At 35.5% G+C, this 17,516-nt stretch overlaps 1 protein-coding gene across 2 annotated transcripts in view; it reads left to right on the top strand.

Annotated features, from left to right (window-relative positions):
- FAM135A (family with sequence similarity 135 member A) overlaps window positions 1-17,516 on the top strand; it is a 109,968-nt gene that overhangs the window by 19,713 nt on the left and 72,739 nt on the right. For both annotated transcript variants that reach the window (XM_036766677.1, XM_036766678.1), the window contains exons 2-4: window positions 1,111-1,197; window positions 1,765-1,880; window positions 16,159-16,238. In XM_036766677.1, coding sequence (XP_036622572.1) covers window positions 1,804-1,880; window positions 16,159-16,238 — 157 coding nt within the window. In that variant the 5' untranslated portion in view covers window positions 1,111-1,197; window positions 1,765-1,803. The remainder of the gene's footprint in view (window positions 1-1,110; window positions 1,198-1,764; window positions 1,881-16,158; window positions 16,239-17,516) is intronic.

The raw sequence follows: 17,516 nt of genomic DNA, 5'->3' as shown, positions 1-17,516 counted from the left end.
CCTCAGACATCCTTTGGCCCCTGTGGAGCAAGTAGCATGGTGTAGTGGCAAGAACATGAATCTCTGGTGTTAGGAGAGAACTGAGTTCAAATTTCAGTTATGGTATTTATTTGTTGTATGAATCTGGGCATTTAACTTGGAAGCCTCAGATCCTTATTCATAAAATGGGGATAATAATGCCTTAATTTACATACCTTACAGAGCTTTGGTGCAAATCCTATGAGGTAATGTATATGTCAGTTTGAAAACTTTAAAACCCTGACATAGATGAGCTGGGCTTTTGAAGGAGAGGACCTGATTGAATCAACATCTTTATGAGGGAGATGAGGAAGATTTTCTGTGAGATGAAGATTTAATTAAGCCTTTCTAGTCTGACGTTTCCAATTCCTGAAGTTATTTTAAGGATTAAAGATAACATCTGCTAGAAACAGTATATGATATTTAACATTGACCATCAGGTATTTTCAGGCAGCTTCTTTTTACCAAAATATTTTTAAATGTCTAACAGCAATTTAAAAATGAAAAATAGAAGCACAAAAGCATGCATCTCATGTTATTCTGTTCTTTGGGTGGTTCCATGTAAAAAGGTGAATTCTTCATTTTCCATTTTAAAGATGAGCCAACATTCTCTTGCTTTAGGGTGGGCAGGAATTTCCAAACTGAACACACCAGAGAAAATCCTTGCCTCATATGCCTTGAAGCATAAAGAAGTGAGCCCTTAGTAGAGATACTTTAATATTTCAAAGAGCTGTGATGTTTCTCAAAATGAATTCTCCCTCTACCAATGCAGCTTGCCAGCACTCTCTTGGTTTTAGTAAGTGGCCTTTGAGAGGTGATATAACTGAAAATTTTAATCTGATGATAAGCCTTCCAGAACTCAGCTGAGATGGTCTTTGAAGCTGCCAGGTCTTGTGCTCTGCTTTACAGAGATATGGTAGTTGATAATGAAAACAGTGAAGCTATGCGGGGGAAATGTCTTTTCTATAAAAACTTTGGCCAAAGTCCTATAGAACACATACATACAATATATACATATACAAATAACATAACTATGCTTTAAAGCAGTTTTTTTCATACCATCACTATTTGTAATCTCTCTTCTTTTTATAGGAAAGAATGTACCTTTAGTAAGAGTAAATAACTGGAAGAAAAAAATTCACTAATTCATATATTAGAATGAAGTTTTGATCAGAAGAGGTAAGAGTGAAACATTTTTCTTGAACATAGCTTATGTAGAATAGTGCCTCAGGATGTTGTTTTCTCATTCTAACTTTTAAAATTTATTTTTTCTTTAAAATTATTGATTAAAAATTGTCTTCCCCTTAGAAGTAAACTCTATAAATTCGTGGAGTTGAATGTCTCTTCACTTAATCCTGGGATCTGTTTGTATGCACAACAGAGTTGGAAAGGGAGTAATGGGTAGTTTGTTTTAATAAAATATAAATTGAAATTCCTAAGGATGCTAATATTAGAAGACAGACACAGTCTTGAACTTTTACTAATGATTTGCTGTGTCTATTAATCTATGAGACTAGGAAAAATATTTTTGTATTTTCACAATATTTGGGAACACACAAAGAAATATTTAATTTTCTGGTAGCATTTGGTTAAATTGAGCTGGACGCTTAGCATTCTTTTGTTTAGTTTTTATTTTATATCTGTAGATCATATTTCTTTTATGTAACAAATATTTGAAAACAAGTTGTTTTTGAATTGATTTTCTTCCCCACTTATCATTAACTTTTTTTTTTCTTTTTTAACTAGTGGCATTTCTAGTTTTATCTTCTGTGTATAAAATTAAAAATGACTGAAGTCCAAGCAATGGTAGAATTCTCTGTGGAGCTGCACAAGTTCTACAATGTCGATTTGTTTCAAAGAGGGTATGTATTAATTTAATGCTTAAAATTATTTACATTTCTAGAGTAGTTTTTCTGTGCATGCAAATTAATATTTTTAGTGATTTTTAAATTTTTTTAGTAGTTATTTGAAAATTGTTCATACAGTATTTATTTTGAGCAGCTCAGAAGGTTTGTAAGAGTATTCTGGATACTTGCTTTCCGTGAATTTACTGTTTAATTGGGGAAATGAGACATAGGCATGAAACAGTTAACAATAAATAACATAGAATTGCAGGGCTGAGTAAGAAGATTGTGGACTGGGTGAGCCACAGAATTTATTTTAGAGCAGGTTGGATTTGGATATGCAGAGTGGGGAAAGAAAGGCCTTCTGGGTGAAGGAGGCACCAGTGAGCAAAGTTTTGGAGTTGGGAATTAGCATGATGTATTTGGAAATTATGATGTTTTGATGGATAACAAGGAGACAGACTTTGCAAAAATATAGAGTCCATGTTGGGAATCACTGGGAAATGCAATTGGAAAAGTTAAATTGTGGCAGGCCCTCTATATTTGGTTAAGGTGTTTGTTCTTGATATCATTGCAAAGCCTTTGCAAGTTGTTGAGCAAGTTACTGAACTTGTTGCCGTTGTTCCTCATACACACACTCTATCTCCAGTCTCTAAGCCTTTGCACTGGTTGACCCCCGTATTAGGAATACTGCATCTCCTCACTTCTGTTTTCTAGCATACTCTTTGCTTCAAAGCTCAGGTCAAGCATCATCATCTACATTACTTTTATTTATTTTTATATGTACATGTTATTTTTTCTCTAATAAAACATAAGTTCCTTAGAAGGCAGGATCAGTTTCCTTTTGGTTTTGTATCTTCATGATACAACACAATGCTTGGCACATTGATCTTTGTACTTTACAACTACCAAAACATCTGTCTTCGGTGGTAGTTTTAATGTTTTGTTTGAATGTTCTAAATTGTTATTAAATAACCATTTCTTTTAATTAACATTTGAAGTTTCACTTAATACATATATTCATATGATGAAGGGTAAAGTGTTCTGTGCTTTTCCAATTTATTCCCAGTACTTAAAATAATTACAGAATGCAAAGGAAAAAATTTCTAAATCTCAAGAAACTAAGTGTTCTGGTTTAGTATTCCCTTTAAAAAAATTTTAAGATAGCATCACTAAATAGAATGTGAAATACCATTGCTTAGTCCACTACCTTGCACGTAGTAAGTACTTAAATGTTTGGTGAATTCAGGCTATATTTGTTAAAAATCAACTAGAAATGGAATTCAAGAAATTCTTTTTTTTTTTTGTCTGTGTGGTTCAGCAACAGTCCTTTTCCTGTTTCCCTGCGTTTATCCCTTTTTGGGTTTTATTAACATTATGATAGTGATAGTTAAGTTTCATGTGAAAAAGGCACAACTATTAGGAGGTACCAAAGCTTGAGACATAGATATTTATCTTGTTGGCAGTAAAAAGAAAGTGTTACATTTAAAAGTGAGACTCATGTGCATTGATATAGTTCAGTTTAGAATTCATTCTGTTTCAGTGTTAGATAATGTAGTTTTTAATGTGATTGTCTTAGGTACAGAAAAAGATTGGCCTATTAATAGAAAGGAATGTAATAGAGCATCTGGTTTAGATGGGGGTAATCCAAAACTACATGAAGACAGATGAAAAAGATTGTTTTAATGAAATGCTTCTGTAACCAAATGTTAACTTTCATCATCTGTCTGATTATTTACTCAAGTCTGGCATTAATGTTAAACAGTAATTTATTTTGAGAAAGGAAAAATACTTAATCCTCTTTCCTCTGGGAATGCTGTATATTTCTAGTTTCTGTATTGCAGTTGACAAATAATTATTGCCTATACTTAGATTTGTTTCGTTTTTATATGAAGAGCAAAATAGAAGTTAAGAAATCAGCAATGTAAATGGATACAAAAAGGATTTTTAAACCATGAAAATGTAAAATTATGATTTGAAAACATTATGTTATAGAGTCATTTTACAGAGCACATTTATAATAGGCTAATGATCATAATAAATTGAGGATAATTTGAAGTGTTATTATAGTAGGAGGAACTGATTACAGGATACTGGGAATATAACAGAAAGGAGCCAGAATCTGTTTTCAGTTTTTCTGTACCCAAAGAAATTGCTACATAATTGGGGCATATCCAAATATAACATTTCCCAACAACTTTATTCAGAATATCTCTATGTCAAGAAGGCTATAGTTACTTTAGGCCTTAAATATATGAAGATATGATGACGCTAAGCAGCTGTTCTCTGTTTTAAGATGAGAGATGAGATTTAAATTAGCCTTGTGGCAGTTTTATGTAGACTTGAAACTGGGAAAACCTTTCTGGTTTTTACATTAAATTACTAAAGAAAGAGGGTATAGTAGAAGGACACTGGACTAGTAATAATACTAGCATTTGCATAGCACTTTAAGGTTTGCAGAGCACTTTATAGGTTTCTCATTTTATTCTCATAATAACCCTGGGAGGTTGATGGTATTATCTCCATCTCACAGATGAAGAAACTGAGGCAAAAAGAGGTTAAGTGACTTGTTCAAGGTCCATCAAGCTAATTAGTGTCTGAGACTGACTCTGACCTCAGATCTTCAGCTCCAATGTTTTATCACTGCACCACCTATCTCCCTAGTGGTTAGGCATTTGTGAGAATGTACTCTGTTAATATTTCTACTAGTACTAAGTAATAATTGTTGTTCAGTCATTTTCAGTTGTGTCCAACTCTTCTTGACCCTATTTGGGGTTTTCTTGGCAAAGTTATTGGAGTGATTTGCCATTTCCTTCACCAGCTCATTTTACAGATGAGGAAACTGAGGCAAACAGGGTTAAATGACTTGCTCAGATTCTCTCAGATTCACTCAGATAGTGTCTGAGGCCAGATTTGAACTCAGGAAGATGATTCTTCCTGACTCCAGGCCTGGCACTCTATCCACTGCACCACCTAACTGCCCTAAGTAATAACTAGATATGCATAAATTTGAGTTTGATCTTACTTTTAGAGGAATGTGGCAGGAAAGGAAGGAAAAAGGACCATTGAACCTTTGGAAATCTAAAGCAGGTTTGAGAAGGAATTTTCCATGTTCTGAGGATTGATGATGAGCCACAGGTACCATTAAGGAAGAGGCTAGACATTAGTAGTCAGAGAAAGAAGAAACAAGCAAATAGAAATTCTTTATTCAATGGTACTAAGACAACTGTGTGTCTCACTGACATGAACAGTGCTATCCAGTATGCTGTCTTCCAAGGACATCTGTCCAGAGACATTCCCGAATAACAGGTAGCAGCTAAGTGACACAGTGCAGAGTCCCAGAATTGGAATCAGGAAGACCTGAGTTCAGATCTGGTCTCAGACACTTACTAGCTGCATGACCCTTGGCAAGTCACTTAATCTCTCAACCTCAGTTACCTCATCTGTAAAACAGGGGGAATAATAACAGCACCTACCTCACAGAGTTGTTGTGAGGATCATTCACTCAGTAAACATTTTTAAACTCCTTTTATATGCCAGGCACGGTGTTAAGCACTAGGGATATGACAAAAGGCATGACAGTTCCTAATCTCAAAGAGTTCAGCCTAATGGAGGAGACGACATGAAAATAACTATGTACAAATAGGATATATACAGGATAAATTGAAGATAATCACTAGAGGGAAGGCATTAGCATTAAGAGGAATTGGTAGAGGTTTCTTGTGGGAGGTAGAATTTTAGCTGGGACTGGAAGCCAGGAGGTGCAGTTAGGAGGCAGAGAATTCTAAGAATGGGAGATAGTCAGTGAAAATGCCAGGAGCTGAGAGATGGAGTGTTTTGTGCTAGGCACAGCAAGGAGGCCAGTAGATCACAGAGTACCTGGGGGAGAGTGAGGTGTAAGAAGATTGGAAAGATGGGGAGAAGGGCAGATTATGAAAGGCTTTGAATACAAAATGAAGGATTTTATATTTGATCCTCTAGGTGAGAGGGAGCCACTGGAGTTTGTTGAAGAATGGGATGGGGAGGGGTAATATGATTGTGACTGTGCCTGAGGAAGATTATTTGGCAGTTGAGTGGAAGATGGACTTTAATGGGAAAAGACTTGGCAACAGATTGAATGTGCCTTGGTGAAAGAGGGGAGTCAGGGATGACAATGAGAGTACAAGCCTGGGTGATTGGGATGATTGTGGTACACTCAACAATGATATGGAAGTTATGAAGAGTGGAAGGTTGAGGGGAATAAGATAATGAGATAAGTTTTGAATATGTTTACTTTAAGATGTCTCCAAGACCTCCAATTTGAGATGTCTGGTAGACAGTAGAGATGGGAAACTGGAGGTCAGGAGAGAAGGTAGGACTAAATAAGTAGATTTGAGGTTCATCGGTATAGAGAAGATAATTAAGTCCGTGAGAGCTGAGGAGACCACCAAGTGAAATAGTATAGAACGAAAACAGAAGAAACTCTTAAGTCAGAGTTCTGGCGGACACCTGTAGTGTCCAGGTGGTGACCTGGACAAGGATCCGGTAGGAGGAAAACCAGGATAGACTAGTGTCACAAAAACCTAGAGGAGAGCTTATGAAGCAAAAGAGAGAGCTCAACAGAGAGTTCAAAAAGAATGAAGATTAAGAAAAGGCTTTTAGATTTAGCAAGTAAAAGATATTATTAGTAATTTTGAAGTGAGAGGATGATAAATTGTAGAGAATTTAGAAGAGAATGAGAGGAGTGGAAGTTTGCTAGCTGTGAGATGATTTTCTCAAGGAGTTTAGCCGCAAAAGGGAAAGAAATACGGTATGATAGCCAGAGGAGGTCAAGTGAGAACAAATGTAAAACACTTTTACACACCTTAAAGAACTAGATAAAAGTTATTATTGTTGTTTTCTTGTAGTAAAACCTTATGACCACAACCAGTCAATGAATATAAATGATCTCATTAGAAGTCTAGAGATATTTCTGGGGATTATGAAATTTTGAACAAGAAACTGAAGACGTTAACGGGGTATAAGTAGTGCTTTCATCATTGCTGCTAATTGAGCTTGAGAAAAGAGGCAGATTTACGAGTGAACATCTGACTAGTGTCTGAGAACAGGATCTGAATTTTTGGACCTCAACTTAAGATATAAGGATGGTCTTTTAGTCAAGGATAAAATGTATGTCATTTTGTTTTTGTTCACTCGTGTCCAACTCTTTGTGACCTCATTTGAGATTTTCTTGGCAGAGATACTGGAGGAAATGGACTTTGCCATTTCCTTCTCATTTTACTGATGAGGAAAATGGCTTACCTAGGGCCCCTGAGCTAGTGAGTATCTGAGGCTGGATTTGCACACAGGTCTTCTCAGACTCCAGCCTAGCGCTATCCACTGTGACACTTAGCTTACCTAATATATGTTGTAAGGATTGATAAAAATAATTACCAAATGGAGTATGAAAGTTCTGAATGAGATCAAACTAGCAATGGATGACAAACAAAAAGGCATTGGTATCTGTATTACTTGAAAAGATCAGAAAAGGAATGAGACCAAGTTGAAGGAAGCAAAAGAGAGAGGAGGCAGAACTATTCAATTCCATTTTGCTTGGGGTTTTTCCCCCACCAGGAAGAATGATCTTCAGACTGAGAAGGATTAAACAAAAGTGATTATTAGGGAATTGAACCTAAGATAAAACAATATTCAAAAGACATTTGTTAAGCACCTACTGGATGTAGAACACTGTTCTTGGCATTTGAGAGAGTTCAAAGCTTAGATAAGACATAGTCTAGGCCTTCAAAAGTGCTTATAAATGGAATGTGAAACACAAACACAATTAACTACGATAGATAACAGTACACCATAACCACTTCACTTAAGACCTAAGGTCCTTATGCCTCATCATGGCATGGACATAACCTAGGGTTCTTGAAGGTTATGGCATCAGGATTCAAGTTCTGGTAGAACCTACTTTGCGGAGGAGGCTTCAGGTTTGTGTTCTGGTACAGACTGTATAGCTCTCATCTGAGAAACAACCTAAGTTCCGAGAGCCTCATCACCAGGTTTCATTAACAAAAGAGAAAGAAATTAAAGGCATAAACCATTGTCAAGAACAGACAGAACTATCTCTGGATATAGGTAGCATGATAGGTTCCTTAGAAAAACCCCAGAGCAATGGGGAAAGCAAGTAATTGAGACACAATAGCTTCAATAAAGTACCAGGATATAGAAACCCATCAGATTGATAAAGATGACAAAAAGAAAAACAGGTGTTCTTAATTGTATGGTAGTTTATTTCCACAGACTTTGCTCCTACCCTCTTTTTGTTTACCTGCTTTATCCCATGTTCTTTCAGTTTAAAATTTTACTTTCTCTTTTAGTTACCTATTTTTCTTCTTTCAACCTTTCTTTTTCCCAACCCAGTTTAACTAGTGCTTAACAGTCTTCCTTTTTTACTGTGACTTATTTTAAGTAAATGTGCTTCATTTTGCTCTTGCCAAGAACTTTTCCCTTTTTTTGTCCTCTTTGCTTTACTTTCCTTACAGTCTATTGTGAATTCTAATTTTAAAATGTTTTCTAATTAGTGAGCTATGCTTGTTTCATACTTGTTTCTTTATTCCTTTTGTCTTTAAGATTAGAGGGTAAAGCCTGAACTCCCTCCCCACTTCTGTTCCATTTCTTTTACTATCTTTGTAGATCTTATTTTCCCCTTCATATTTTCTGCTGTCTTTCAACCTTTAGAATGTCACTTCATTAGAGAAGCATTGTCAAACAGATACTCTATATCTTATATATTATATGGTAGAAGTCACTCTGTCCCAGACCTACCTTCAACCCTTGACAAAATCAATTTCCATTCCTAAAGCCATGCTATCATCTCTTAATTCTGTGTTTACACTACCACTCTGGGAGTTTGTTGCCCTTAGGGTCGTATACATTCCTTCTTTTAGGATGGAATCCTTTTTCAGGGAGAGACAACCCATTCTCAAAGCAGATGCAATTTCTCCCTGGATGAAACTCCCCATCTCTTACTACAAAGGCCCACTTCCTCTTCCATGCCATTGTTGTTTAGTAATACTCTTTCCTTTCCCATTCTGGGCTACTGTCCTTCACCTCTCTTTTCTCCCTGCCCATTCTTTGCTTTTATACTATTCTTCTATAGTCCCCACTCTTTTTGAGAGACTAAAGGAGTTCTTATCTTTTCATCATTCACGTATGGATTTTGTAAGGGTACATCAGCTGCTCCCCCAACTACTCTTCCACTTTAATTCCTCATTTTCTTATTCCCTCCCACAAATATATTGTTTCACTCATAGGAGGTTAGGGGTTCAGTCCATGAAAAAAATTACATTAACTTTTTCTCTTTTTCTCCTCCTCATTCTTTAAGTTGCCCTTAAATCTTTAGGTCCTTAGATCCTGTTTTTCCTAGGTGGTTCTTTGACCTTCTTCTTTTGACATATTGGTCAGTCTCTTTGTTAAAAAGGTTTATATACCTAAATTAATTTACTTATTCAGTGCCATACCAATCAAACTACCAAAAAATTATTTTACAGAGCTGGATAAAATAATAACAAAATTCATCTGGAAGAACAAAAGGTCCAGAATATCAAGGGAATTAATGAAAAGGAATGCTAGGGAAGGTGGCCTAACCATACCAGATATTAAACTGTTATTATAAAGCAGCAGTCATCAAAACTACTTGGTACTGGCTAACAAATAGAGTGGTGGATCAGTGGACTGGAATCAGAGGCCAGGTTAGGTACACAAGATGTAGTAGTCAATGGCTGTAGCAATCTACTCTTTGATAAACCCAGATCATCCAGCTTCTGGTTAAGAATTCACTGTTTCGCAAAAACTGCTGGGAAAACTAGAAGGTGGTATGACAGAAACTGGGCATAGACCAATATCTTACACCATATATCAAAATAAAGTCAAAATGGGTCCACAATCTAGGTACAAAGGCTGATGATACTATAAGCAATTTGGGAGAGCAAGGGATAGTTTACCTGTCAGATTTGTGGAGAAGGGAAGAATTTGTGACCAAACAAGAGATAGAGAACATTATGAAATACAAAATAAATAATTTTGATTACATTAAATTGAAAAGGTTTTGTACAAACAAAGCCAAGGCAACTAAGATTAGGAGGGAGGCAGAAAATTGAGAAAGAATTTTTGTAACCAGTATCTCTGACAAAGGCCTCATCTCTAAAATATGTAGGTAACTGAGTCAAATTTATAGGAGTACAGATCATTCCCCAGTTGATGAATGGTCAAAGGATATGAACAGGCAGTTTTTAGAGGAAGAAATTAAAGATATCTGTAGTCATATGAAAAAATTCTCTAAATCACTATTGATTGGAGAAATGTAAATCAAAACAACTCTAAGGCACCACATCTCTCCTGTCAGATTGGCCAGCATGACAGAACAGGAAAATCATAAATGCTGGAGAGGATGTGGGAAAATTGCAACACCGTTACGTTGTTGGTGGAGTTGTGAACAGATCCATCCATTCTGGAGAGCAATTTGGTACTGTGCCCAAAGGGTTATAAAGATGTGCAAATTAATCTAGCTATTAAAAATTTATAAAGATTAGTTAAAAAGTTATTTCTTTTTCAATAACAAACACATAATATTGTTTCTAAACATCAAATCAGATGTCATTTCTGATGGGAAGGAGCTATAGTGGTCTTCTAAGATGACTGTAGTGGTATCACAGTGTACTTTAATATTAGTGTGACCTAGAAGGGATAAGAATGTTGCTTATTCTTTGCAGCTACCAGTTGTAGAATGAGAAAGTAGAAAGTGAGGAAAAGACCAGCTTCTCGACTCTCTCCGACATTAGTGCAATTTTTTAAAAAGTCTGTTTCAGCTTCTTTCTTTCATCCTCTGACATCATTCCTTTCCAGTAACATTTCCCTGAAACGTGCTTTAGAAGAACTTATTTCTAATTTTATAATGGTCTCAGAAATGAAAATTATTTATGTAAAAGTTATATTATACAAACCATTTTTAAGGAACCTATTTCAGTTGCTATTAATATTACATCAATTTAATGCAAGCCCCTTACCTTACTGAAAAAAATTGAAGTCATTCACCATGAACTACCTTCTGTACTTCTTGTCATCTTTTGTGATCGTTCCGTACTCTCTTTTCTTTTCTTTCAGTCTCTAATGAGGTGATCCTTTCTACCAAGGTTTACTGTATTTGTCCTTCATCTCACCCTTTTCCAATCTTCAGCAAATCACTCCCTCAGTCATACTTTCATCTCTAACCTTTTCCCTGTCTATTGACTCTTTCCGTTTTTGTGTTCAAATATACCCAGATATGCTCCAACTTTTAAGAAATTTCATTAGTGTCTGCCATGCTCTTAGGGTTTCATGCTATGTATCTTCTCCTGTTCTCAGGAAAACTTCTAAAAATAAGCTTTCTACATTCCCCACCTCATCTTGGTCACCTCTCACTCCTTAACTCTTTGGAATTTTCCAGCGTCATCATTCAAATGAAACTATTCCCTCCAAAGTTACCAATGATCTCAGATGTGATTGATTTTTTTTTCCTCCTCCTTTTTCTGGAAGATTTGTGATATTCAAAGGTCTTTTTCTTTGTATTTAAAGGTCTTTCTCCTAATGTTTGCAGAACTTATCGTTTCTGAATGAATTGTTAAATTTAACCATTATGTTGTCTTGGCATTTGTAGCCTTAGTTTTGTTTTGTTTTTGTTTTCCTGGAAGCGATCTGTGAAATCTTTCAATTGGGATTTCATTTTCTATATCTAGAAGTTTTGAGCAGTTTTATTCTATTATTTCTTTCATTACATTGTTAAGATTTTTTTGTTCTGTCATGTTTTTCTGGGAGACCTATGATCCTTAGGTTGTCTCTGTGCATCTTTTGAGTTCAGTATGTTTTGCTTGCATACTGAGCATATTTTCTTTTTATTTTATTGGTTTTTTGCTTCTCTTCAAGGTTGTTCTTCACTTCTGTGTTTTTGCATTCCCAATCTGTTGTTCACTCTTTTGTTCCTTTGGTCAGGCTTACTATTGCAGATTGGAGTTTTCCTATGCTGCTCACTATTTTTGCTGTGCAGGACAGAAATTCTGCTCTCATAATTCTTATTTCTGTTTTAAACCACTCAAGAATAGTGAGTTGTGTATAATTGTACGTTTTCCTCAAATTCCACAGGGTCCTCTGTCTCATCAGGTGTTGGATCATTTTCCTTTATTTTACAGTATTTATTTATGGATGTCTGAACTTGTTTACTAGATCTAGAAGCTATATTTCCTTCTGTTGCTGTTTTTTGTTTTGCTTTATCTGTTTATGTTCAAGGTGTTTGAGTTTTCTTCTTCTTAAAATCTTTGGTATTTTTAATCTTTTTTCCCTTATTTTCCTTATCACTCACTTCTGGACTCCCTCCTCTCTGATCGTGGTTTCCTTGGGAGCTGGATTTCAAAGCATCTCAGGCAATTTATGGATCACCAGCTGTATCGCCAACGCAATACTCACAGTGCCGATGGCAACTATGAAAATGCTGGCGTAGTTCTGAATCTCAAAATATAACAGACTCTTTATATGGAAGACAGAACCAAAACATTTGTTCAAACACCAGAAAGCCAAATCCCAACACCAGAAAGCCAAATCCATCACAACAACAAAGAAGTTTATACACATTATCACTACAGGGAGCACCACCATCCCAAAGCCTTCCCCCCTGCTCGGGCCTTCCCACAAATAAACACTCACAATCCTAGCTGCCTGCTTGCCTGCCTCCCCTCTCTCTCCTTCCACTCTAACTGCTCTGACCAACTTCCTCCATTCTGCTCCACCCTTCCTTCTCCACATTTACTTTCCACCCATTCAGCAAGCTCCTCCCACCACAGGCTTCCTGTGACTTTGGTTCCATGTGATTTAAGCAGGTCACATGGGCCTGTTAATGGATGGGCAGATCTTCAAATTCACATTACCATTACGCCAGCCTAGAGTTTCTCCACCCCCAATTTTTGGGTGGTCAGAACTAGCCCCAGATGGGTGCTGTGCTGTTTCCCTCAGACTTGGTAGAATGTCCAGCCATACCTATGGTATACCTTCCTGGTGACCTGTCCTCATGTCTCTAGACCAACACCTACATTTCAGAGGAGGCAGCACTGATGCTTCTGGGTTGCAGCCCCAGTAGGCCTTTGCTCTTGAAGGCCTGTAATCTGAGCAAATTCCCATAGCCTAGAGCCTGGGTCTTCATAGCACTGGAAGGAGAGAGTGGGGAAAATGGGGTGCAGGGGGTTTTGAAGTAAGCATTTGTTGTATCCTTAGTTCTGCTAGTAGCATGGGAGGCAAGGTGAGGATGCCAAGTGATATTAGAGAGAGTGAGCATGAATTCCTGGGTTTTGGATTTTTAAAAAAATCTTGTTTTGTATTCTGGATCTCCTAGACCATGGAGAGAACTGAAGTTCCTTTATCTTTGGCACATAATTAATGTTTTGGAGAAGTTTGAGAGATTGTGAGAATCAGAGAAAATATCTAGTTTGCCATTTTGTTGCTCACATAACCCAGAACCTCTGTGTAGTAATTTTAAATGTTAAGTGCTTAATAAATACTTTTATGGTAATTATATATAACAGTTGCTTAGAAAAGATCCATCCAGAAAAATGAATTCATGTTTGTGAAACTATTATACTTTCTTCATTTAGTCTTTCATAGACTGTGGTATGGAATATACTTACATAATTTTAAACTTTTAATTTAAAATGAATTCCTACTTTTTAGATTTGTGAAAAACATTTAAGTGTATTATGTAAACAGAAGTTTATAGGAAAAAAATTTATGTTAGGAAACAATTTTTTGATGTAGTGCAATTAGTAAACTAAATAACATTTAAGTTACTTTAATTTGCCAAGTAATGATATCCAGTGAATATATCATGACTGGGAAATTTGTAACTTAGTTTTTAAAAAATAACTTTTTCTACAGAGAAATTTTTTGAAATAACTTGGGGTAAATAACCTGGAAGTTGTTTTTAATCTGTACTTTTTAAAGGGCAAAATTATTAAAAATTACAAGATAAATAAGGCTTTTCTTTGTATACCAAAATGTAGTAGGGACTTAAAAAACCATTAACTTCTCCAGTAGGATGAAAGCTGCTTGAAAGCAGGATATATTTCATTTCATATTTATAATCTTTATTATCTAGCACTGTTCCTTGTACATAGACATTTTAGTAAATGTTAGGTTTGTTAGATTATAGAAAACATAATATAGAAATGTAAATCACAGATTAGCTATATAATACTGTGATGCTAGTTTCTTTTTGTGTTAATACCAAAATCATCATGATATTCAATCCATGCTTTGATTGAAAAAGTTAGGGACAGGGAATAGACTTGTTATTTCATTGATACAGGAAACTCCCAACTGAAGAAACTCTCACTACCAATGCAAATTGGTATCATCTCTGCAATTTATAGTTCTAGAAAATTGCCTAGCAGTGAGGTTAATTGGAAAACTTGTTAGACCCTATTGGCATTAATAAGAGATTTATTTCTTCATGATTAGGTAGTGTTATTTGCCTTGCTAAATGTTATACTAAAAGTACAGGTTTATAGATAAGGCATTTAGAATGAGTGCTTTAATTACGTAAATTATCAATTTAAGGGAGGTTCCTTTTTAGTCATAAGGAAAAAGGAAAAAAATATTTTTGGCCTACACTAGGGATTCTTAACTTGTTAAGTGATATTTGCAGGGGGAGGGGGAATGTCTCATTTCAGGGAGGGTCTTTAAACTTAGATAGGAAAAAAAATTACAATTTTATTTTCAACAACCTCTAACTGAAATTTAGCATTTGCTTCATTCTGAGAGGGAATACATATTTTTCACCAGACTGCCCCCAAAATTTATAAAATCCCGTCATTTTTTGTTAAATTTGTGTTTCTTTTTCGATCTCCAAGTTTAAAAGTGGGAAAATGTTTTAAAGTAGAGACTTGGAAATGCTACACAAATCAGTTCATTATGGCCAAGTGCCTACTGTGTGTGCAGAAGCACATAGGTATAACTTGTGTATATGCTACATGTTTTTTTTTTAATTCATACCCAAATAAGCAGTTTTATTATGCCACTTTGAATTTAAGCTCCTTTAGGGCTAGGATTTTTCCTTTTTTTGTCCCTTGTATCCCCAGCACTTAACATGGTGAGAGTACTTAAATGCTTGTTGGTTTTTTCATTGCCTATTTATTTCTTGTCTCGTAGTTAGTAAGCAGTGATGTTTGGAAGTGAGGGTAGAGCAAGACTTAGTATAAATAAGCATTTATGCCATTCTTCTGTAAGTGGATATGGTCATGCTTTATATAGCTGATTTCCAGTTTGGACAGTTGAGCAAGCATACAACAAACGTAATTCAGAAAACACTTGAACTCTTGGTTTTCCTGCCCCTTCACTTCTTGAACTGCTCTAAGTTCTTTTTTAGTCTCTGTCCTCCAACAGTCCCTGTCCTCCAATAGTCCATACTTGTTTTGGACCTTTTTCCTGACTTTGGACCCCAAAGTTTATCTAACAACTTGATGGTCACCTCAGCTCCATCTAATCCCAGCCAAGAGCAGAATTTAAGCTTTGCAGTAGGTCAAGATAACCTGCCTATCAACTGTCCCATCTGTTTATTGTTCTTTTTCCTTTTTCCCCCCACACCTCTTCCACAAAGCCTACACTTAGACTCCTTATAATAAGTCTACATAATGATCCTTACATTTATTTATTTTAATCTTCATATTACTTGTAAATACTGAACATTTAAAGCTATGATGTAGAATGGCAAAAAAAAAATTGCAGGTCTTATAAATTAGAGTCCTAGCTCCAACACTCACTGGCTTTGTGGGCAAGTCAGTCACCTCTGGGCCTCAGTTTTCTCATTTATAAAAGAAAAGCATCAGACCAAATTATTTCTAGATTGGCTCCCAACTAATACTGGAATGTAATATTCTGTGGAAGCAAGATTTTAAGGAACATATTAAATGACAAATTATGTAACAAATCAGTAGAACATGTTAGGCCATAGTCAGTGGTAATTTCTAATCTGTGCATCTGGTTTTTTATTAAAATGACCTGTAGTAGTACTTTTTAACAAATATTTCCTACTGAAATAAATTATTACTTATTATATATTACATATGAGAATACGTGAAAGCACAGATAATTCTGATGCTTTACTTATTGTCTTTAATTTTTCCTAACAAGTTTTCTCTATTAATAATAAGCAATAGGAAAGATTAGCCTATTGTGAGGGAAAGATTAGGGTGAAAGAATTAGTATATTATTTTTTAAATTATGTATCAATTATTTTTCTCTTTTACTTCAGTTTTTACCAGATTCGGGCATCAATGAAAGTTCCTCCAAGAATTCCCCACAGATTAGAAGCTAGCTTGTTACATGCAGCAGGTAAGCCAAGAAATATTTTTAAGTTAAAAAAAAGTAGAGTATTAATAATTGCAAGATGATAATATAAATATTTTTGGCCTTTAAAAAAACTATAGAGAAAGACACAGTAAAACTCCCTGCTGAGGCAGGTTTCTATGAAAAATTAAATTATATGTCATAAAGAGGGACACAAGGTAGATAAATAATTTTATACAAATCAGTAATATATCAAGGTGGTTTGTACTATCTATGATGTGTGGACAGTTTTAAAAATCCTTGAAAAAGTATACAGAAACACTTCAGGTGCTGGTGATAAATATCCACCAGGATCTGGATAGAGTAACATATCTTTATGGAGTGAACTTCTTCAGAGGAGGAGAGGTTCAGAAGCGAATGTGGCAGAAGGTGGACCTGAAAGTGGCAGTAAGGTATAAGAAGCATGATTTTTCCCCTTGTTACCCATTTTGGAAAGGAGTATGGTAAGACAGTACAGATGGCAATATAACTAAATTGGCTAGGCCTTGGTGTCTTGGTTTGCTGGCTTGATGCAATAGCTGGTTTTATATGATTTTACATTGAATTCACAGGTTTTGACACATTTTTAAATTCTTCTTCATGAAGCCATGCTTTGATCACATTAAGTAATCTAGCTTTGATTATATAGGCTGTCAGTAAGGTTTAAAATGAGTTCTTAGACCATCAAAGGTGTTTTTCTCCATGTCTTTAATAAATTTCTAAATCTACCATGAAATATTGCATGATGCAAGGTTTCTGTCTCCATTTGGGAATTTCTGTAATTCTAGAACAATTCTGCTTCTCATTATGTCAGTATATTTAATTCCATTCTTCACTGGGGACAAAACTTCAAGAATTTTAAAAAATATCCTTAATATTGTTTAGGGTAGATATTTTATGATCAGATCTGCACAGACTCACTCACACTACTTTTTAAAGTTTACATACCCGCAGTTTAAGAATCCTTAGGTTAGCAGCTGTTTGTTTTAAACTCGTGTTTTAAATTCGTGGATGCTCTTTCAACTTGAAGACATTTAAATACATTTCGTAGAAAAGAATAATACCCCCTCTGGCTACCAGATCCCCCACAAGGTCTTTGTTTTTTGCCTTAGGATAATTGGGCTGTTTTGCAGCAATAGTTCATCAAGTCTAGGTGGTATTTTTCATTTTTTACTGCATTTTTCCTTTACACTTCAGTGGGGCTGTTCTTCTTTCCTTATATAGGCTTGAATTATCCTTGAAATGCTTGACTTTTCCCCCCACCAAAAGCTTTTGTAATAATCT

Source organism: Trichosurus vulpecula, chromosome 7, assembly GCF_011100635.1.
Source record: "Trichosurus vulpecula isolate mTriVul1 chromosome 7, mTriVul1.pri, whole genome shotgun sequence".
NCBI classification, from domain to species: Eukaryota; Metazoa; Chordata; class Mammalia; order Diprotodontia; family Phalangeridae; genus Trichosurus; species Trichosurus vulpecula.
The sequence above is the reverse complement of the archived record's forward strand: the minus strand, read 5'-3'. Positions and strand labels throughout refer to the sequence as shown.